The sequence below is a fragment of the Medicago sativa genome, chromosome 3, assembly GCF_051527215.1.
Source record: "Medicago sativa cultivar Bolivia chromosome 3, Bolivia_mono, whole genome shotgun sequence".
Classification (NCBI taxonomy): Eukaryota; Viridiplantae; Streptophyta; class Magnoliopsida; order Fabales; family Fabaceae; genus Medicago; species Medicago sativa.
The window spans coordinates 31,516,943-31,539,702 of NC_140751.1; the positions used below are offsets into that span (position 1 = coordinate 31,516,943).

Consider the following 22,760-nt stretch of genomic DNA (forward strand, 5'->3'; position numbering starts at 1 on the left):
TCAACAAAAGAAAAGAAATTGGTTATAAAATCTGGAGACACAAGTCTAGTCCATACCTGAGATGCATGCCTGCAATCACGAAGCACATGAATAACGGTCTCATCTGCATTCCCACAACAAGGACAGGTAGGCGAAATACATGTCCGCCACCTATTTCGACGATAGTTAGTAAGAATACGACCATGAGCCACTAACCACATGAAAGTTTGAATACGATGAGGACCCCTCCATCTCCAAAGAACTTTCCAATCCCCCTCCACATTGGGTTGGTTACGAAGAAGCGAATTGTACGCACTTTTAACAGAGAATTGTTGAGTACTAGTTCCTACCCACCCATTGTTGTCGGGTCCATCAGCCTCAATGGGCGTAGGGAGTGCAATAACTTTATTAGCAATGTATTCAGGAAGATTGTGAAACAATAAATCAGTATCCCAATTTCCATAGTCATTCGTCACATCCTTAACATTAAGAGTGGCATCAATATAAGGTTGAGTAGCTACTGTAATAAGAGAAATGTTGTTGGTGCCCCATTTATCCATCCAAAAATTGGTACGAAGACCATCTCCAATTTTCCACACAATATTTCTTTGAAACTCCCCCCAAATTCCAGCAAGAGCTTTTTACAAAGAAGAGTCGTAAGGTTGGGATTGAATGGCCATACTTAAATCATTATTTTGACCATACTTACTATAAAGCACTTTGCACCAGAGATCATCTGGCTTAGATTTTAGATTCCAAAGAATCTTCATTAAAAAGGCTTCATTCATAAGGTGGGGGTGCTTTAGGCCTAGCCCACCATCCACCTTAGGCAAACAAACAACATCCCACCCAACTAAATGAGGTTTACACCCCTGATCACTATCTCCCCAAATAAAACCCCTTTGAATTTTTTCCATCTCCACACAAATGGTTTTAGGAAGTTTAGCATACTGCATATGGTAGTAGGGTATAGAACTAAGGACCGAATTAGAAAGGGTGATTCTACCAGCTAAGCTTAAACATTGATGCTTCCAACCACTCAGTTTGTTCTGAATCTTGTTGATAATATGACTATAATGTCCTCTCGATGTGCGTCCCAGAGCTATGTTTGCTCCAAGATACTTGCCCAAACTATTAGCTTCAGAGAACCCTGTATGATGTAATATATCCTCTCTGAGTTGATTATCAACATTCTTAGAAAAAAAACACCTGGGTCTTCTGGTAATTTATTCGTTGTCCCGATGCTTGGCAAAACATATCCAAAATGTAAAACACAATGAGCTTGCTCAATAGAAGCCTCTGCAAAAAGAAGAAGATCATCAGCAAAAAGCAAATGAGAGATTTGAGGTCCATACTTGCCTGCTCTCATAGGTTTCCAGTAACATGCATCCACCTGATCTGCAATGATATGAGACAATTTCTCCATGCATATGACAAAAAGATAAGGGGAAAGGGGGTCACCTTGCCTATTACCTCTTGTGGGGACAAAGCTGTCAGTTTTCTCTCCATTCCACAATATTTTATAGGAGGGAGAAGAAATGCAATGATGAATTACCTGAACGAGCTTAGGCGGGAAATTACATTCATCTAAACATTTTTCCACAAAATTCCAGTTGAGACGGGCATAGGCTTTTTCCAGATCAATTTTAACAGACATAAACATCTTATTACCTTTCATTCTAGACATAGAGTGGACCATCTCTTTGGCTACAATGATGTTATGATGAATGCTTCTACCAGGAATAAAACTAGACTGGTATGGAGAGATTATCCCAACATTTCTGGAAAAAGATGGCGGGGTACCCATCCTCCCCTGGCGCCTTATGAGGACCCATGTCAAACAAAGCTTTCTTACATTCTTCAATCTGAATATTAGCACTCAAAGTATCTTGGTGCTCTTCCATAATCGCAGGATAAGTGTTTCGGGAGATGACATTATCACGGTTAGTTTTGTCCTCTTTGAAGAGATCCATATAAAAATTACGCACCAAAGATTTAAGATTATCATAGTCTTCTATCCAAACCCCTTCATTATCACGTAATGTCATAATCTTATTCCTCCGACGTCTAATAATGGTCTTGGAATGGTAGTATTTTGTGTTTCGATCCCCATCCTCAATCCATTGACTCCGAGATTTCTGAAACCAAAGACACTCTTCCTGGTATAAAGTGACAACAAGTTGATTTTGTAGATCCTTCTCTAAAGATTCAAGAAAATTGCTATAACCATAGTTGGGGCTAATTTGTATACCATTCAAATGAGCAAGCAATTCCTTTTTACGTTTAAATATATTCCCAAAAACCTCTTGATTCCATTCCTTCAGCTTAGGGGTAAAATCATGAAGAAGGTGAAGAAAATCATTACCTCTTATCCAGTTTGCCTTCAAAAAATTATGAAAATCTATATGGGACAACCAAGCAGCCTCAAATCTAAAAGGACGAATCCCTCCAATGTTCGGGAGTCCTTCCATAACAACTAGCAAAGGATGATGATCAGATTGAACTCTGGGAAGAACCTTTGTAAAACCCTCATGATATTTTAATCTCCACTCTACATTACATAGAACACGGTCTAATTTTTTAAAAACCCTGTCACGACCGTTTCATTTAGGGCCTCTCCAAGTAAATTTTGTGCCAGAAGTAGTGACCTCTATCAACTTACACTCGTTAATCCAATTTGAAAAATTTAAGCATTTTCTAGGATCATGTTGAGCTCCTCCTTTTTTCTCATCAGGGCTAGCAATCTCATTGAAATCTCCCACCATCATCCAAGGTTCCTGAATACCATCAGCAAGGACCCTAAGTTGATGCCATGTTGCAGCTCTCTCATTTTCACGAGGGCTCGCATATACCACAGTGAGAAACCAAGGATCATTGTCTTTCTCCTTAACTTTAACATGGCTGAAATGAAAATCATTTTGAATCACCTCAAACTGAACATCTTGTCTGTTCCATAGAAGCCAAATGCCACCAGAGAAACCATGGGCTTCAGACACAATGTGGTTCTTGAAACCAAGTCTTTTTATAGCCTTGCGAGCAACAATACCACTACATCTAGTTTCTTGCAAAGCCACAACATCTACTTTATTATTCCTGCAAAAATTATTGAGTGCTCTACGGAAATTCAAACCTTGAGCACCCCTACAATTCCAAGAAAGTATAATCATTAAAAAATAAATTAAAAAAAGATATAAGAACCTGTTGTGAAGAAACCACATCAGTTTATATGCATTTGGCTATCATGGGAATGTCCCATACTTCTATCATTAGCATCCTCCATAGTACTAATGTTATCTTGATCTTTGTTTCCATTTTCATCATTAACTAAGTTTATGTCATCCTTTTGTGGAGGTATAGCAGCATGACGTTGAGAAGCATCCCCTAAATTAAGTCCATTAAAAAAATTGCCTTTCCCATCCTTTATGTTAAGTTCGGTTCCACTATTTGGATGATGGCTATCTTTTTTATCGAGATTCCTTACAGCTGCCCCTCTACTTGCAATGTTATCAATTTTAGTTTGCACCGTTTTAATTGTAGCCGTATACCCCCCTTTGTATACACCAACCGAACTTGTGTCTTGAAACTGCCTTCCATTAATTGGGCTTATTTTACTTGGCCCAATATCCCCTCTTGTTCTTTTCTGTTTATTTTTCCAAATACGTGCCCCTGTAATACGTTGAGTATCGCCGCCGTCGTTTTCTTTTGAAATCAAAACGCTCCTATTACCATGAGCTGAATTTGTATTTAATTCATTCAATTCATTAATTCTGTTTCTAAGCTTTTGGAAAGGAATTTTAGTATCTCCACCAACTCCACGTTGATTAGCCTTATTACTTCTTTTTTTCCTTTCCACCTTTATCCACTCACCATGCATAAAATCCGGCTCGTCATAAATGCTATCAGTTTTAACCGGATTTTCCTTAATGATTCCTTCTGAATTTTCGCTTGAAACGTTCCCAACATTTACTTCCTTTCCATTCTCGCTAGTTACCGTTACTGCAGCAATTTCCGGCGCGGCGGTGACTCGTGTTGTTGTCTCTTTCGGCACGGCGGTAGCTATTTTTTGTTGAGCAGTGTAATCGTTCAAAGAATGTCCATAACAACCACATTGCGTGCAGATAAGATGCAAACCCTCATACTGACATTGTACCATTCTCCATTGATTCCCACCTTTCCCACAACCGGTTTTGTTAGATCGATTTCAACGCATAACCTTGCAAATTTCCCTCTAGCAACTCTTAAGGTATGCATGTCAACCTTCACAGGAGTTCCGACCATCGAGGCCACCGTCCACAATAAACTCTCATCATAGTAAACCAGATTCAGATTCGGAATGCGAATCCACGCCATTGTTTTATCGATAGTTGTCGTGGCTGCATTAAACGTAGGCGACCATTGACGAAATGCCATATAGTGCTCGAAAATCATCCACGGTCCTCCATTTATCACCTTTGTTTTGTCATCTTCTTCATTAAATTTGATCATAAAGAAAGAGTTTCGCACCTCCATGAGATCAAATCCACCACTCAGTTTCAAGTCTTGTCTTCATCATGTTGTAACCGAGCATTTTTCCCAGAAGTTTAACGATTAAACAACCTTTGTACGGAAGACTGAGTTCCTCTATGACTGTATTGTAACGCCCACTTTTTAATATCTATTATTTGATTTATTTATTGCATTTTATTAGAATATTATGTGAAATATTACTATATATATATATATATATATATATATATTATATTGGTGAAATTTATGTTAATAGTTATTAAATAAGTATTTTCTTAAGTGGGGGGAGAAATATTGTTATTAGTAGAAATAATTAATTATTAGGGGAAAGAGTAGGATTGTGGTGAGAAGAGTAATTAGAGAAAGAATAAAATCTGTAAGTGAGAGAGAAAAACAGAACACGTGCAATTGGAGAAAAGAGGTGAAAGAGGAGAACTCAGAGAGAACCCTAGGAACGAAGAACGCGACTGTTGGATTTCAGAAACTATAATCTAAGGTAAGGGTGAGACTAACTCTCATTATTAACAAGTTTTGATTCATAGAAGTGGCCAATTGTTGTAGGTTTAAGGGATTGGGATTAGGTCAAAAATCATTAAAAGTGGAAGAATTAAGTGAACTTTGATGTAGTTTGATGTAGACAGATGTTAATTAGTCATAGAAAACGTTTAGATGTCAAATTGGGATGAAATTGGGGTCTGGGTAGTGAGAATTCGAGTGCTGAGATATGTTGCAGAGCTGCGACAGAACCCTGTTCTGTCATTGCTCGCAACTGCGAGCGTTCCCACTCGCAAATGCGAGCAACCCCGATGAGCTCGCCATTGCGAGTAGCTTTCCTCGCAACTGCGAGTAACCCCTTTTAGCTCGCCCCTGCGAGCAATGTTGTGCGCAACTGCGAGCTTCCCTGATGAACTCGCCATTGCGAGAGTAGTTTAGCTCGCCACTGCGAGTTAGTGCAGTACAGACCTGCTGTTTCGCAAATTGTTGCAGTTTTGACTTGTTTCCTTGATGGAATAGGTTCTGATGTTTAAATGAAAAATGTTGTAGACTTAATCGTTGTTCCAGTAGATGCTGTTTGATGTGATGAAATCCTTGTGAGTAATTAATAATAAATCTAACATGAAAAATGAAGTTGTTGCATTTAGAGTCGAGTTGTTGCATAGTCAGCGATGGGGGCTTAATACCTGACAGGTTCTCTATGACCTTAGCGATGGGCGCTTAATGTCTGACGGTCCAATTATGACCTTAGCGATGGGGGCTTAATGCCCTGGTGGTACCATATGCATGTTGAAGTTGTCTAAGTTGTTGTTGGAGTTGTTGTTGCATTGTAGAGCCATCATAACTTATAATTAATGATGAATGACGTGATGATGTTGCTGTCTTGTTGTTGTTGTTGCTGTCCTAACATTAATAAAAAGATGTAGACGATGTGTATAAGGATGAATATGTTACTTTTGATAATTATGAAGTTGTTGACTGCTTAATCTTGTTAAACGATGTTAAAATGATGTTATTAAAGTTAGATATACGCTGTTGATTATCTTTTTATGAATTATTATTTGTTTTTAATGAATGTGAAATCTCACCCCTTCTGTTGTAATGTTGCCCTTACGTTGGTAACGCGCAGGTAACCAGGACTAGTTGTGGTTCGTGTCTAGGTGCTCTGATACGTAACGGGATGGGGCTTGCTTTTTTATCTATGTGTCTTTTCATGAATAAATGTTGAACCAAGTTTATGAGATTTTCTTAATAAGGCCTGCGTGCCAAGACTATGTTATGTTGAACTATTTTTCCGCTGCATGATTTTAGAATTTGATATTGAATTGAGAGATAATTATTATTATCCATTTTACGATTTAAAGAATTATGTGACATTCCGTCGTGATTTAAAATACTCTGATTTTACGATGAAATTTTTATATTGGGAAAACGGGGTGTTACAATTGGTATCAGAGCAGGTCGGTTCGTCCGGCCAAATAGAGAGTCGAGTTGTGTCTTTGGCAGCTGGGATACCATTATTATGTTATTCTAATTGTTGTATGTTGTGCAGAAAAGAGACCTGGAGGCTGCTAACTTTATCTGTTATAAAAGAACTAGAATGGCTGGAAGGAATGATACTGCGGTGGCTGCTGCATTGCAAGCTGTGGCCCAAGCTATAGGACAACAACAGAATGCTGGTGCTGGTGCTGGTGTTAATGCTGAAGTGAGAATGTTGGAGGCTTTCATGAGGAATCATCCTCCCACTTTCAAAGGAAGATACGACCCTGATGGAGCTCAAACATGGCTCAAAGAGATTGAGAGAGTCTTCAGGGTTATGCAATGTACTGATGATCAGAAGGTGCGTTTTGGTACGCACATGCTAGCTGAGGAAGCTGATGACTGGTGGGTGGGTCTCTTGACTGACTTAGAGCAAGGTGATGCAGTTGTGACTTGGGTTGTGTTTAGGCGGGAGTTCCTAAACAAATATTTTCCTGAAGATGTTCGCGGAAGAAAAGAGATCGAGTTCCTTGAGCTGAAGCAAGGAAACATGTCGGTGACAGAGTATGCAGCAAAGTTTGTGGAGCTGGCTCAGTTCTACCCACACTATGCCGGAGATAATGCTGAGTTTTCAAAGTGTATCAAGTTCGTGAATGGTCTGCGTGCTGATATTAAGCGAGCCATTGGTTACCAACAGATCCGTGACTTTTCTGCTTTAGTGAGCAGATGCAGAATCTATGAAGATGATAGCAAGGCTCACTATAAGATTATGAGTGAGAAGAGAGGCAAGGGCCAACAAAGTTGCCCAAAGCCTTACAGTGCCCCTGCTGACAAAGGAAAGGAAAGGGCTAATGATGAGAGAAGGTCCAATAAGAAAGGTGCTGGTGGTGAGATTGTTTGTTTCAACTGTGGAGAAAAAGGTCACAAGAGTAATGCTTGTGGTGCTAATGAGGTGAAAGGGTGCGTCCGTTGTGGCGTCAAGGGGCATACAATGTCAGAATGCAAGCACGACGACATTATTTGTATCAATTGCGGTGGAAAGGGACACATTGCTGCTAAGTGTACTGAACCAAATAAGGCCCTGGCCAGGGGTAAGGTTTTTGCTTTGACTGGTACTCAGACTGATAGTGAGGATCGCTTGATCAGAGGTACTTGTTATATTAATGATACTCCTTTAGTTGCTATTATTGATACTGGTGCTACGCATTGTTTTGTTGCTTTTGATTGTGCTTCTAAGTTGGGTCTTGCTGTGTCTGATATGAGTGGAGAAATGGTTGTCGAAACTCCAGCTAAGGGTTCGGTGACTACTTCTCTTGTTTGTTTACGATGTCCCTTGTCTATGTTTGATCGTGATTTTGAGATTGATTTAGTTTGTCTGCCTCTGAGTGGAATGGATGTAATTCTTGGTATGAACTGGTTAGAGTACAACCATGTTCTCATTAATTGTTTTAGTAAGTCGGTGCGTTTCTCTTCTGCTGAAGAGGAAAATGGAGCAGAATTTTTGTCTACTATGCAGCTGAAGCAGTTAGAACGTGAGGGGATCTTAATGTTTTCTTTGATGGCATCCTTATCTTTGGAGAATCAAGCAGTGATTAACAAGTTACAAGTGGTGTGTGATTTCCCTGAAGTTTTTCCTGATGAAATTCCTGATGTACCACCGAAAAGGGAAGTTGAATTCTCTATTGATCTTGTTCCGGGAACGAAGCCTGTGTCTATGACACCATACCGTATGTCAGCTTCTGAGTTGGCTGAGTTGAAGAAACAACTGGAAGACTTGCTAGATAAGAAGTTCATAAGGCCGAGTGTTTCACCTTGGGGAGCGCCGGTGTTGTTGGTTAAGAAGAAAGATGGAAGTATGAGGTTGTGCATTGACCATCGACAGTTGAACAAAGTAACTATAAAGAATAGGTATCCACTTCCTAGAATTGATGACTTAATGGATCAGTTAGTGGGTGCACGTGTGTTCAGCAAGATTGACTTGAGATCGGGTTATCATCAAATTAAAGTAAAAGATGAAGACATGCAGAAGACGGCTTTTAGGACGCGATATGGACATTATGAATATAAGGTGATGCCTTTTGGTGTTAGTAATGCGCCTCGCGTATTTATGGAGTATATGAATCGCATTTTCCATGCATTTTTGGATCGCTTTGTGGTTGTGTTCATCGATGATATATTGATTTATTCCAAGACGAAGGAAGAACATGCTGAGCATTTGAAGATTGTCTTGCAAGTGTTGAAAGAAAAGAAGTTGTATGCTAAATTGTCTAAGTGTGAATTCTGGTTGAATGAAGTGAGTTTTCTAGGCCATGTTATTTCTGGTAGTGGTATTGCAGTCGATCCATCTAAAGTCGAAGCAGTATCACAATGGGAAACTCCTAAGTCAGTTACAGAGATTAGAAGCTTTTTGGGTTTGGCTGGTTACTACCGAAGATTTATAGAAGGATTTTCTAAGTTAGCACTTTCGTTAACACAGTTGACGTGTAAAGGTAAAACCTTTGTGTGGGATGTTCATTGTGAGAACATTTTTAATGAATTGAAGAAGCGTCTGACGACAGCTCCAGTTTTGATTTTGCCAAAACCTGATGAACCTTTTGTAGTGTATTGTGACGCGTCCAAGTTGGGATTAGGCGGTGTACTTATGCAAGAAGGTAAAGTGGTTGCTTATGCATCAAGACAGTTGAGATTACATGAACGGAATTATCCTACTCATGATCTTGAATTAGCTGCAGTTGTATTTGTGCTTAAGATTTGGAGACATTATTTGTATGGTTCGAGGTTTGAAGTGTTTAGTGATCACAAGAGCTTGAAGTATTTGTTTGATCAGAAAGAATTGAATATGAGACAACGAAGGTGGCTCGAATTGTTGAAAGATTATGACTTTAGTTTGAGTTACCATCCGGGTAAAGCTAATGTTGTTGCAGATGCCTTAAGTAGGAAGACTCTACATATGTCCGATATGATGGTTAAAGAGTTTGAATTGCTTGAACAGTTTAGAGATTTGAGCTTAGTTTGTGAAATGTCGTCTCGGAGTGTTAAGTTGGGAATGCTGAAAATTGATAATGATTTCCTAAAAAGTATCAGAGATGCACAGAAGGTTGATGTTAAGTTTGTAGACTTGTTGGTTGCCAGTAATCAAAATGAAGATAGTAACTTTAAGGTCGATGATCAAGGTGTGTTGAGGTTTCGAGGAAGGATATGTATCCCAGATAATGATGAGATAAAGAAGATGATTCTTGAAGAGAGTCACAGGAGTAGCTTAAGTATTCACCCGGGAGCTACAAAGATGTATCATGATTTGAAGAAGTTGTTTTGGTGGTCTGGATTGAAATGCGATGTAGCACAATTTGTGCACTCTTGATTGATTTGTCAGAAGTCGAAGGTAGAACATCAGAAACCTGCTGGATTGATGACACCGTTAGATGTACCGGAATGGAAATGGGATAGTATATCCATGGATTTTGTGACGAGTTTGCCGAATACTCCTAAAGGGAATGACGCCATTTGGGTGATTGTTGATAGATTGACGAAGTCGGCACACTTCATTCCGATCAATATTAGTTTTCCTGTAGCTCAGTTAGCGGAGATTTATATTCGAGATATTGTAAAGTTGCATGGTGTTCCTTCAAGCATTGTGTCAGATAGAGATCCAAGATTTACTTCGAGATTTTGGAAGAGTTTGCAAGAGGCATTATGCTCTAAGTTGAGATTGAGTTCGGCTTATCATCCCCAAACAGATGGTCAGTCGGAAAGAATGATTCAGTCACTCGAAGATCTGTTGAGAGTATGTGTACTTGAGGAAGGTGGAACTTAGGATGGTCATCTCCCGTTGATAGAGTTCACGTATAATAAAAGCTATCATTCAAGTATTAGGATGGCACCTTTCGAGGCGTTGTATGGTCGGAGGTGTAGGACTCCGTTGTGTTGGTTTGAGACAGGTGAAAGGGTGGTTCTAGGACCAGAAATTGTTCAACAGACTACTGAAAAGGTGAAAATGATTAAAGAAAAGATGAAAGTGTCGCAGAGTCGACAAAAGAGTTACCATGATAAGCGTAGGAAAGACCTTGAGTTTCAAGAGGGAGATCATGTGTTCTTGAGAGTTACTCCAATGACCGGAGTTGGTCGTGCATTGAAGTTAAAGAAGTTGACTCCGAAGTTTATTGGTCCGTACCAGATATCGAAAAGAGTCAGGATGGTGGCTTATAGAGTTGGCTTACCACCACATTTATCGAATTTGCATGATGTGTTTCATGTTTCGCAGTTGAGGAAGTATGTTCCAGACTCGTCTCACATGATTCAGAGTGATGATGTGCAAGTTAGAGACAACCTTACGGTGGAGACCTTACCTTTGAGGATTGATGATCGCAAGGTGAAGACGTTGAGAGGCAAGGAGATAACTCTAGTGAGAGTTGTTTGGAGTGGAACGACTGGCGAAAGTTTGACGTGGGAATTGGAGAGTAAGATGCGGGAATCTTACCCAAAGTTGTTTGAACAAGGTACATTTACGAGGACGTAAATTTTCTAAGTGGGGGAGAGTTGTAACGCCCACTTTTTAATATCTATTATTTGATTTATTTATTGCATTTTATTAGAATATTATGTGAAATATTACTATATATATATATATATATATATATATATATATATTATATTGGTGAAATTTATGTTAATAGTTATAAAATAAGTATTTTCTTAAGTGGGGGGAGAAATATTGTTATTAGTAGAAATAATTAATTATTAGGGGAAAGAGTAGGATTGTGGTGAGAAGAGTAATTAGAAAAAGAATAAAATCTGTAAGTGAGAGAGAAAAACAGAACACGTGCAATTGGAGAAAAGAGGTGAAAGAGGAGAACTCAGAGAGAACCCTACGAACGAAGAACGCGGCTGTTGGATTTCAGAAACTATAATCTAAGGTAAGGGTGAGACTAACTCTCATTATTAACAAGTTTTGATTCATAGAAGTGGTCAATTGTTGTAGGTTTAAGGGATTGGGATTAGGTCAAAAATCATTAAAAGTGGAAGAATTAAGTGAACTTTGATGTAGTTTGATGTAGACAGATGTTAATTAGTCATAGAAAACGTTTAGATGTCAAATTGGGATGAAATTGGGGCCTGGGTAGTGAGATTTCGAGTGCTGAGATGTGTTGCAGAGCTGCGACAGAACCCTGTTCTGTCATCGCTCGAAACTGCGAGCGTTCCCACTCGCAACTGCGAGCAATCCCGATGAGCTCGCCATTGCGAGTAGCTTTCCTCGCAACTTCGAGTAACCCCTTTTAGCTCGCCCCTGCGAGCAATGTTGTGCGCAACTGCGAGCTTCCCTGATGAACTCGCCATTGCGAGTAGTTTAGCTCGCCACTGTGAGTTAGTGCAGTACAGACCTGCTGTTTCGCAAATTGTTGCAGTTTTGACTTGTTTCCTTGATGGAATAGGTTCTGATGTTTAAATGAAAAATGTTGTAGACTTAATCGTTGTTCCAGTAGATGCTGTTTGATGTGATGAAATCCTTGTGAGTAATTAATAATAAATCTAACATGAAAAATAAAGTTGTTGCATTTAGAGTCGAGTTGTTGCATAGTCAGCGATGGGGGCTTAATGCCTGACAGGTTCTCTATGACCTTAGCGATGGGGGCTTAATGCCCGACGGTCCAATTATGACCTTATCGATGGGGGCTTAATGCCCTGGTGGTACCACATGCATGTTGAAGTTGTCTAAGTTGTTGTTGGAGTTGTTGTTGCATTGTAGAGTCATCATAACTTATAATTAATGATGAATGACGTGATGATGTTGCTGTCTTGTTGATGTTGTTGTTGTCCTAACATTAATAAAAAGATGTAGACGATGTGTATAAGGATGCATATGTTACTTTTGATAATTATGAAGTTGTTGACTGCTTAATCTTGTTAAACGATGTTAAATTGATGTTATTAAAGTTAGATATACGCTGTTGATTATCTTTTTATGAATTATTATTTGTTTTTAATGAATGTGAAATCTCACCCCTTCTGTTGTAATGTTGTCCTTACGTTGGTAACGCGCAGGTAACCAGGACTAGCTGTGGTTCGTGTCTAGGTGCTCTGATACGTAACGGGATGGGGCTTGCTTTCTTATCTATTCCTTTACGTGTCTTTTCATGAATAAATGTTGAACCAAGTTTATGAGATTTTCTTAATAAGGCCTGCGTGCCAAGACTATGTTATGTTGAACTATTTTTCCGCTGCATGATTTTAGAATTTGATATTGAGTTGAGAGATAATTATTATTATCCATTTTACGATTTAAAGAATTATGTGACATTCCGTTGTGATTTAAAATACTCTGATTTTACGATGAAATTTTTATATTGGGAAAACGAGGTGTTACATGTATCATGAACATGAAGCATCGGGAGTAATCTGTTTCCTTTGATGTGTTCAACCTGTGCTAGTTTGTTTGCCACCAAATCAACTCGTTCCCTAGCAATAGGTTGTGATCCTAATACCTTGTCTCGGAAGGACGCAAACATGGGTTGTTTCTGCCCATTATTTGCATCTCTATTTCCTGTATCGAGCATGTCATCACCACCACTCATGTCAGGAGGGTCTGGTGGTTTTGATGATGTTGCTGGCGATGACCGCATAGACTAGAAAGTGAAACTCATGAACACCAAAGAAAAACCCTAGCAGAGAAGTTAAAATCTCTCTTTCTATTAATTCTCATAATAACAATACTAACGGGGCAATTGGGAGAAAAACATTAAAAGCTAAAATAGTAAAGGCCAATATAGTTTCTGATATACATTATATAAATAATAACTCACCTTTAATTTCCTCCTAACAGGCCTCCAATCTCATTTGGTGATAGCTACAAAAAAAAATCCAATTTTGTCAGTTTCATCATATAATTAATAGTGCTTCTTATTTTTCTGAAATCGAACATAAAAAGAACAAAAAATACATTAATAGTTGTGATAGGCTTTCAAATTCCAATTATATAATAGATCTGAAATATTAGAGGTAAGAGAAGAATAATGGGAGAAACATAAAAGATGTATACCATAAGCTTTTTAGATTTTGCCAAATTTCAATCTTCCTGAATCAATTTCGGCCTCCCAAATGCCCTCGCCATCAAGTGAAAGTCGCAAAAAATAGTAACTGTCGTGAATCGTAGCCATGGATTGGCTGCCGATCGGCCATCGAGTTCCACGCGATTGGGGTTGAAAAAAGGAGAAGCAAGAAGAGTATGACTATGGCAAAGAGCTTATGTCGTCTCTGTGAGCATATTGATTTGGCCATGGTGAAGGCAGCAAGGTCGTGGAGAGAGAAGGGGGTGGAAGGTGAAGAATCTTAGAAAAGGGAAAAGGGGGGTGGAGATGAAGAATCATAGAGAGAGGGAGAGAGAAAGGAGGGTTATGCAACAATGAGTATTGAAAAAAATTGTTAGGATTTTGGGATTTGTATTAGCGGATTAGAGGAGGGAAAATAGGGAAAAATTGTTAGGGTTTTGGGATCAGTATCAGCGGAACAGAGGAGGGAAAATAATTAGGTTAAGTTGCTGCAGACTTAACAAAATTAATAAATAAAGATTTATTATTTTATTAGCATTATATATTGCATTTTAATATAGCTTATTTGTTCTTATTCTTATATATATATGGTGCATTAACTTAATCTAATAATTTTACAAGGTATAGGTTTGGGCTTCCATGTTTTAGATTTATTTCCTTCTGAGTTGGCTAACCGATCTCATACTACCCATCTTTAACGACATGCAATCAAAATTCAAAACAAAATTAAAAATTAACAACAAAGAGAACAAAGAGTTTGTAAAGATTTGATTCACTTGCTTCAGAGAGCGATGAGAAGGAAGGTTCAACGGGTGGGGGAGATCGTCGAGCTTCAGGAAGCGATGGGTTTATTTATGTAATACATAATATATGGATTTATATTAGGCTTTAAAAGATTTGCACCATGAGTGTAAAACACTTTTTCACTTACATTCAATCAAAACTCACTATTTTATGACATCACTTGACTCTTATATGATTAGTTAAATGTTAGTAATGTGACATGAATGTGAGTACAAATATATTTTACAACGACGGTGTATATCTATTATACTCTCCGTATCAATCAAACATATATACAAAGAATAAGGTTTCTATTATTTCATTTTTGCGTTTGGTAGCTTTTATTTAAAGATTAAAATATATACAATTTCTTAAAAAAAAAAAAAGAACAAAATTTGTTCGTGATGGGATGATTCCTCACAAACTATATAATTCACATTAATGAAAATTAAGAGAGGGATACATGATGTGTCAACTGCCATAACAAAGTACAAACGTTTAAATTAATTAATTTTGTGAGGAATTTAATGACAGAAATTTTGTAGCAGATGTTTAAACTATTTCGTCACTAATATTTGTCAACTCAATTTTTGATGTGAACACCAAATTGTGTCTCTAATTCCGTTGTAATTAGTGATGGATTTTGTTCCTTCCCTGAAATCCTTCATAAGTATATTACTTAGGGTTGTGTTGCCTTAACTACACCCATTCTTGAATAAAAAAAAAAGTGAAACAAAGATAGTGTCCTTAGTATGTGAAACAACTTTAAAATGACAAATCTACTCAAAAAATAAAAACTTAAGAATTGAGAATTTTTTTTTTAAGAGGTTAAGAAATGAGAATTGAAAAAGAACAAAGATATATAGTACAAAACATAAAATGACTCCAGTCAGTCTCCAGGGTAAAAATCGGTCAAGACACAAATTATCATAATGCACTTCCAAGTTCGTCCATTGCCGCATATGGAAACATCTCTCGACCGGTAGCAGCTGATTTAGTTCCACTATTTCTAAACTTGAGAAACAAAGACATTTAAATCAAAAATTTAGAATAGTTCAAAAAATCAAAAAATAAAAATCCAAAATTTAGAAAAGTGCATTTAAGATTAGATATTGTTAATTTTTTTATTGCGAAGAGCTTAGATATTGTTGATGTAAGTTGTATGATAGTGTTTCATATATCTACATAGAGATGTTCTATATGCATTTAACGTACATCATGTACCTCTAATGTAAAAATGTGACGGACAAACTAAAATCGACATGTTTTCAGGGACGTATTTGTCTATTCATAAATTTTAGAGTCTAAAATGAACGCTGATTTTTATATTTAGTATAGCTGGAGAAGTTGTTTCTTGGAAGTCTAAGAAGCAAACCATTCTGGCTTAGTCCATAAAGGAATCTAAGATGCTAGCACTAGCTACTGCTAGTGAAGAAGCAAGATGGCTAGAATGCTTGCTAGTTGAGATCCCTTTATGGGAGAAACTGTTACCAGCTTCGTTAGTTCATTGTGATAGTACCGCGACTATTGCAAAGATTAAGAATTATTATAATGGAAAGAGACAACATATAAGGTGTAACAGCCCGATTTCCGCTAGTTTTATTTTATTATTTATTTATGTGTGTTATAAGTGCTCTTATGTGATTATTTGCCTCTGTGTGTATTTTTGGTTGGGAATTGTAGAATTCGGTGTAGAAGGGTATTTTAGTCATTGTGAACTTAGGGGCGTTTTGGTCATTTGAGGGAAGTGGCAATTTTGTAATTTTGCAGAAAGTTATTATTTTTTTTAGTGCTTAGTAAGAGTATTATTTTACCAAGTTACTAGAGAGGGGGTAGTAATTATTTTAATTACCATTAAGTGACCGTTAGTGTTATAATTTACCATTAAGTGAGTAGTGACATTTTGGGGTGTTAGAATAGAAATGGGTCAGGCCCATTAAGGTTTAAGAGATAAGCCCAATTGAGTAGAGATAGTATATAAACTCTAGTTGTTGGTAAAACTAGGTTTTACAAACATTATTTATTTCATTTCATTTGAGAAAGAGATAGAGATAGAGACTAGAGGCAACAACAACAACAAGGGTTAGAAGGCAAAGAGGGGATTCAACATCTAGGAGCAAAATTGAAGCTTGGGTTAGAGAATCTTGGTGTTAGAGGTAAGAGGGTTAGGTTTCAACCATAATTCACAACTTTTTCTCTTTACCTATTTTTGTAAAATTGTTGAATTGAACCTATTTGTTTTCAAATTCGTGTTCATGTTTTGATGCAATGTTTGAGTATGTGATTTGAATGATAATTGAGTTGTTAGTGATGAAATTACATGCTTAAGTGGTGGTTATATGTATACTTTGCATTTTTGTCCAAAAATGGTGATATGAGATGTTGTTGTGATGAATTGTTGGTAAATTCATGAGATATAGCTACTGTTGTTGCTGATATATGTTGTTGTTGATGAATAAAACATTGGGTAATTATAATTGGAGAGTTTGATATGATTTTGTGTTGTTTTTGAATATTTGATGAAAATGGGTCAAATGATGATTTTTGTTTAGAGAATGTTTTGGGGCAAATTTTATATGGAATTGAGTGTCTTTTCATGTTTAGAAATGTTTAGACAAACTTTGGGATCAAATTTGGGCATTGGGAAGTCAAAATTGGGGTTTTGGGGTGAAAATGGGGTTTTTCCCGAGAGGAACCTGTCACAACTCGCAATGGTGAGCAACCTGCTCGCAGTTGCGAGCTGTTCAGTGCAAGCCCCCTGTTTTTGCGTTTTCGTGCCTTTTCACTCGTTTTTGTTTTGAACTGGTTTTTGGTGAAAACATGAATATTGTAGAGAATATTTTTATCTTTCTAAGGGCGTTGGTTTGAATTGAATACGATTTTTGGTTTGCAAGTTATGGGGAAACTACTCTTGAAACGTTTATTTGAAAAATCCCGCGTAACTCGTTCCAAGTCGACCCTATCCTTGTGGAATGTTTTTAATCTTTGAAAACTTGATTTTTAAGAGTGCAACAGTGATGGTTAAGTTGTGTTGAGGTGAACCTACTCATTTTTTTTTGGGAAATTCTTTGAAAAATGATAATGGAGACGGACTTTGTGATTTTTATGAATTCGTCGGATTTGGCCGATGAAATGCTTACGTATCCTCTACTTCACACACATGTGGACTGTGAGAATACAAGGTATAGGCTATTGAGCTGGTTTACTTAGTTTTGAATTAATTGTTCGATTAATTTTAAGTTATGAATTGGAGAGACGAACTTGACTAAAGATGACTTTTGAGAATCAATTGATTGTGAATCCTTTATGGGGAATTGTTATATGTTATGTGAAGATGATTGGTGGTGCAATTATGTGACAACTCTATGTTGTATGATTTTTGATGTTGTTAGTGATTATATATGTGTTAATTGGTGATGAATTGTTGATGATTGCATATATACATGTATTGGTGATGGTAAGGTGATTATTGTTTGTGTGAACATATGCATTTGTAGTTGAGTCATATGTTCATGCATTCATGACTGATGGTGGTGGATTTTATATCCAAGACTGATGGTGGCGGATTTTATATCCAATTGAGGTGAGTACGATGTTTTTGTTGCATCGAAGGTGACGACCTTGGAGTGATTGGTACCACATGCATCTAGATGAGTCTAGAATCATTGCATAAACTGTTGGTGGGTTGAATTGCATTTGCAATGTGTTTGATGATTGTTCTGCTAACTGTGAATTGTGGATTGTATTATTGATTGTTAATTGTTGATTGACAAGGTGAGTTGGATATATGTGTATGATACACTTGTGGAGACGAACTTGGAATGATAGTATGTATATGTTGACATTACTTATGAATAATATGCATGAATTGTTATTCTTGAATATATCCTTCCATTTCCAATATTCATGATAAATGTTTTTCGTGAATTATGATGTTGTAATGCTAACCCTCAGTGGTTTACCACCTACCTTTCTGTATGGACGGGTAGATGGAGTGCAGGATGCTTAGTGTTGCTTGTTGATGCCGAGGAGTGGAGTCCTCTTTTTCATGCAAGTGTCTAGATTAGGGCTCTGATCTAGGATAGTCTTTGCATGTTGTTATTTGACTTTGTATTTTGGAGTTGTTGAGCTATTTTGTTATTTGGAGTTTGGAGAATACATTTGTATTTTATTGGAGATCCAGATATGTCTATGAATTATATGTTGTTCCGCTGCTATGTTGTGTAACATGATCTTTATGCATGTATGATTTGTGGTTTATCCGGAGACGTAGCATCTATTTCTAGAATATTTCTGATATATTCGCGCGTTTTACCGCTTAATAGAAATAGGGTGTTACAAGTTGGTATCAGAGTCGTGGTCAGTCTTGTCTAGACTAATAGACTAGTGTTTGTAACATCCCGCTCGTCTGCTAATGGAAAGTTTATCTGACAAACGTATCAGAGGACTAAGAGTCATAGAAAACGAGTATGGTGAAGAATGTTATGTACGATGGAGGATATTATTAAGTGATATTAGTAAAGTATGGACTTATGTATCAGAGTTAATCGAACACGCTTAAGGCAAGGGCATAATGGTAATTGCTCGAAAAAGGGGTATTTAAGTGATTTTGGTTCAAAATCTCTCATTTGTGATTGCTCTTTCTCTCTCTAGGTTTTGAGAAGAGAATTCTCTCCTCCTTCTCTCTAACCCACGCCCTCCCTCTCCACTCTAAATCATCCAATCTTCCTCTAAACATGATCAAGCAAGGATTAAGGTGGTTTAGCAAGCAAGAAGCAAGTGGAGGAAAAGATTTAAGCATGGTTTTGGATGAAAGCTAAAGATTGAGAATGGATCAAAAGCTAGGGTTTGATGCTTGAAGCTTGAAGTTATGCAAGAAACATGTTTAGGTGAGTTCCATAGATAGTTTACCTACCTTTGGTTGTGTAAATTCATGTTAGAACGAATTGAATTATGTTTATGTGAGGTTTAGAACCCTAATGTTCTCTTGACCAATTCTTGTGATTTATATGTTAAAATTGCCATGAGATATGTTTAAATAAGTCTATGTATGTTGTTGGATGGATTTGGTGCATTACAGGGTCGAATTGGACGAGTTTTGGGTCGAAAATGGCGAAAACCCGCGGCCGGAACACGCGAAAACGCAGAATTCGCAGCGCTGCGCCTGAACAAGGGCGCTAGGCGCCCACAAGTCAGGGAGCCAGCGCTAGGCGCCCTCCCTCTGGCGCCAGGCGCCCCAGACAGGACAACGTTCGCGTTGTTCTGCGCTCGGGTGCTTGGGGGCAGTCGCGTGGGGGTCCGTAGCGATCGTTTCGAAGTGTTCTTTCACTGTTTTTACTTATCTTTCTACTGGAACAAGTTTGGCTTTACCAAATCATGAAATTTGTAAACGGCTCGTAACTTGGGTTTATGGCATTTTCGGTCTTTAGAAAGTATTGAAAATTTGCACGCATCGTCAATTGATCCTTGCATCCTTAATCGTGGCAATCTTAGCATGTAACACGAGGGTGGCTCAAGAGAGCTTAAGTATGATGGGGTAGTAATGAACTAAGGAAGGGAATGTATGTAGAGCCTCGGCTTAGCTAGTCGAGAACTAGTATGTTTAGCAAGAATCCCTAGAAAGATAAGACGCGAAGTGTAATCTCTTCGCACAAGAGCTAGTATGATTTAGCAAGTACGTAAGACGTGGTTTGACTAGTTAGTCTCTTCACCATGATTAGGTATGTTTATGAACAAGTATAGGTTACCAATAAACGGATCGATCAAGGTTCCGAGGTAAACATGTATGTATGATTATGTTTAACTTATGCACGACAAGACTATGACTAATAAGTGTAGGTGACATGTCTCTTGATATCCACATCAGGGGGATACAAGGGGTTCTCATTATGAGAACGATTCAAGCCGTAAGGGACCCGCATGTCACTGAGTAACAAGACGTAGGTGCTCGTGTCTCTTGTTATCCACGCCAGGGGGATACGGGAGGTTCTCGACCTAAGGGGAACGGTTTAAGCCGCAAGGGACCCGCACGACACCGAGGGAGTCCGATGTACGTACATCGGTCATGTATGGGATTGATTTCGGGGTTACTCCACCCGGGACTATCCGTAAAATGAACCAAGATAATAATGTTTGTTCAACGCTAACACAAATGAACTTAGATACGTTTATGCAAGCTATGGCTATGATTATGTTTAAGAATGTATTCATGTACGATATGTTAGGTATAAGAGCATGAGATGTTATAAGATAAGTTCAAGTTATGTATAGAACAAGTAAAGAATATGATACCGATGACGGTCTTAGGATTCCCCTAATCGTCCGGTTTAGAATCGTGTCATGATTATGTTATGCTTAGGCCTCGATACTTAGCGTGTATTCTTGGCAATGCGGTTTTAGGTTCCCCCTCGACCGCCATGACATGTATAGGTGAGAAGCCTTTAACAAGTGAGATATGACTATGACGGCCCTAGTATGCACTACCGTCTAAGTATGCATGTCCCCACACACGTATAATCAACCGTCAGGTTGTAATGTAGACACGTGGTGACCGTAGGTTTCCCCTTGAGGTTGCCTATAGCCTAGGATTTAGGGGAACTCACTGAGACATTATGTCTCATCCCAATCCTTATTTGTTTCAGATAAGCAGGATGTTTATGCATGTTCGGAGCCGGATGGATATTACTTCAAGGGTTCGTTCGTGAAGCTGCAGGATGTTATGGACTTCAAGGATGTATTTTTATGTATGGATAAGTTGTATTGTATTATTATTTAAACGAACGGAACTTGATGTAATTATTATTCATTCGAATTTTTTAATTGTTGTATAATTTAATGTATCCTGTACTAATATTAACGCACGTGCCAGACTTTCTAGATACATCTGGTATGGGTGTTACAGTGTTTGTTGTTTTACCCTGTCAGTATGCGAATGGTAATGAGTTACCTTCGGTACTTGTTCTTGTAGTGTTGTGTTGTTGTTCTTACCTGTTGGTTGGTTTTGTGTAGAAGTGAGATGGCCGGTGGTAGAGATGATGGAGCGATTGCTCAGGCTTTGACTTCAGTGGCTCAGGTGTTGGCTCTGGTTAATGAGCAGGTGGCAGCTGGTCATCGTGATCCTAGTGAGGCGGAGGAGCGGAGGTTGGATCGTTTCTTGCGAAATAGTCCACCGACGTTCAAGGGTAGGTATAACCCGGATGGAGCTCAGAAGTGGGTGCAAGACATGGAGAGGATCTTTCGTGCTAAGGTGACTAGTGAGGACCAGAAGGTCAGGTTGGCTACTCACATGCTTGCTGAGGAGGCTAAGTATTGGTGGACCAATGCTAAGGGGAGACTTGAGGCTGGTGGAGCTGTGACTTGGGCTAGGTTCAAGACTGAGTTTTTGAGGAAGTACTTTCCAGAGGATTTGAGGACTAAGAAGGAAGTGGAATTCTTGAACTTGAAGCAAGAGAACCGTTCAGTGGCTGAGTATGCGGCAAAGTTTGAGGAGCTTTCGAAGTTTTGTCCGTACATCAATGCGGAGGATGCTATGGTTTCCAAGTGTGTGAAGTTCGAGAGCGGTTTGAGGCCCGACATCTACCACTATATGTGTGTTCAGGAGATCCATGATTTTGATACTTTGGTGCATAAGTGTCACATGTTTGATGATGCTGGAAGAGCTAAGGTTAATCACTACAAGGCTCAGAATGAGAAGAAAGGAAAAAGTTATGGATATGGGAAGCCGTACAACAAAGGCAAAGGCAAGAAGAAGGAATCTGGTGGAGGCTCTAAAGTGAATGTTACTGAGGTGAGGTGCTACAAGTGTGGCACATTGGGTCATTTTGCTAATGATTGCAAGGGTAGTGAGAAATGCTACAAATGTGGAGAAGCAGGTCACAAGGCTATTGAGTGCAAGAAGGAGATCACTTGCTACAATTGTGGTGAGAAGGGGCATATTGACTGCAAGAAGGAGATCACTAGGAGTACCAAACCGAAGAAGGCTGCGGGCAAGGTGTTTGCATTGAATGCGGAAGAGGTAGAGCATCCTGATAATCTCATCCGAGGTATGTGTTTTATCAATAGTATTCCTTTGATTGCAATTATTGATACTGGTGCTACTCATTCTTTTATCGTGGCTAGTTGTGTTGAGCGTTTGGGTTTGGTTGTGACTCCGTTGTCTCGTGGGATGGTTATCGATACCCCAGCTAGTGGTTCAGTGACTACTTCTTTAGTGTATGCTAAGTGTCCTGTTAGTTTTGGCAATGTTGATTTTGAGTTGGATCTTGTGTGTCTTCCGTTGAAGCATATGGACGTTATTTTTGGTATGGATTGGATGTTGACTTTTGGTGTTAACATTAATTGTTTGACCAAGAGTGTGACGTTTTCTAAGCCGGTAGTTGAGGAAGGTAGAAGGTTTTTGACCGCGGAGCAAGTGAAGAAGTCTTTGGACGGTGAAGCTAGTGTGTTCATGATGTTTGCTTCCTTGAAGGAAAGTAG

The 22,760-nt window shown here is 38.5% G+C and overlaps 1 protein-coding gene across 1 annotated transcript; it reads right to left on the minus strand.

The window, feature by feature from the left end:
- Window positions 1–2,582: 2,582 nt before the first annotated feature.
- Window positions 2,583–4,329, minus strand: LOC146937138 (uncharacterized). The gene is made up of 3 exons (XM_085749342.1): window positions 4,119–4,329; window positions 3,210–4,035; window positions 2,583–3,120 (listed from the first exon to the last, which is right to left on the minus strand). The coding sequence occupies exons 1-3, from the start codon at window positions 4,327–4,329 to the stop codon at window positions 2,583–2,585; spliced, it is 1,575 nt and encodes a 524-aa protein (XP_085605468.1).
- Between the last annotated feature and the right edge of the window lie 18,431 nt (window positions 4,330–22,760).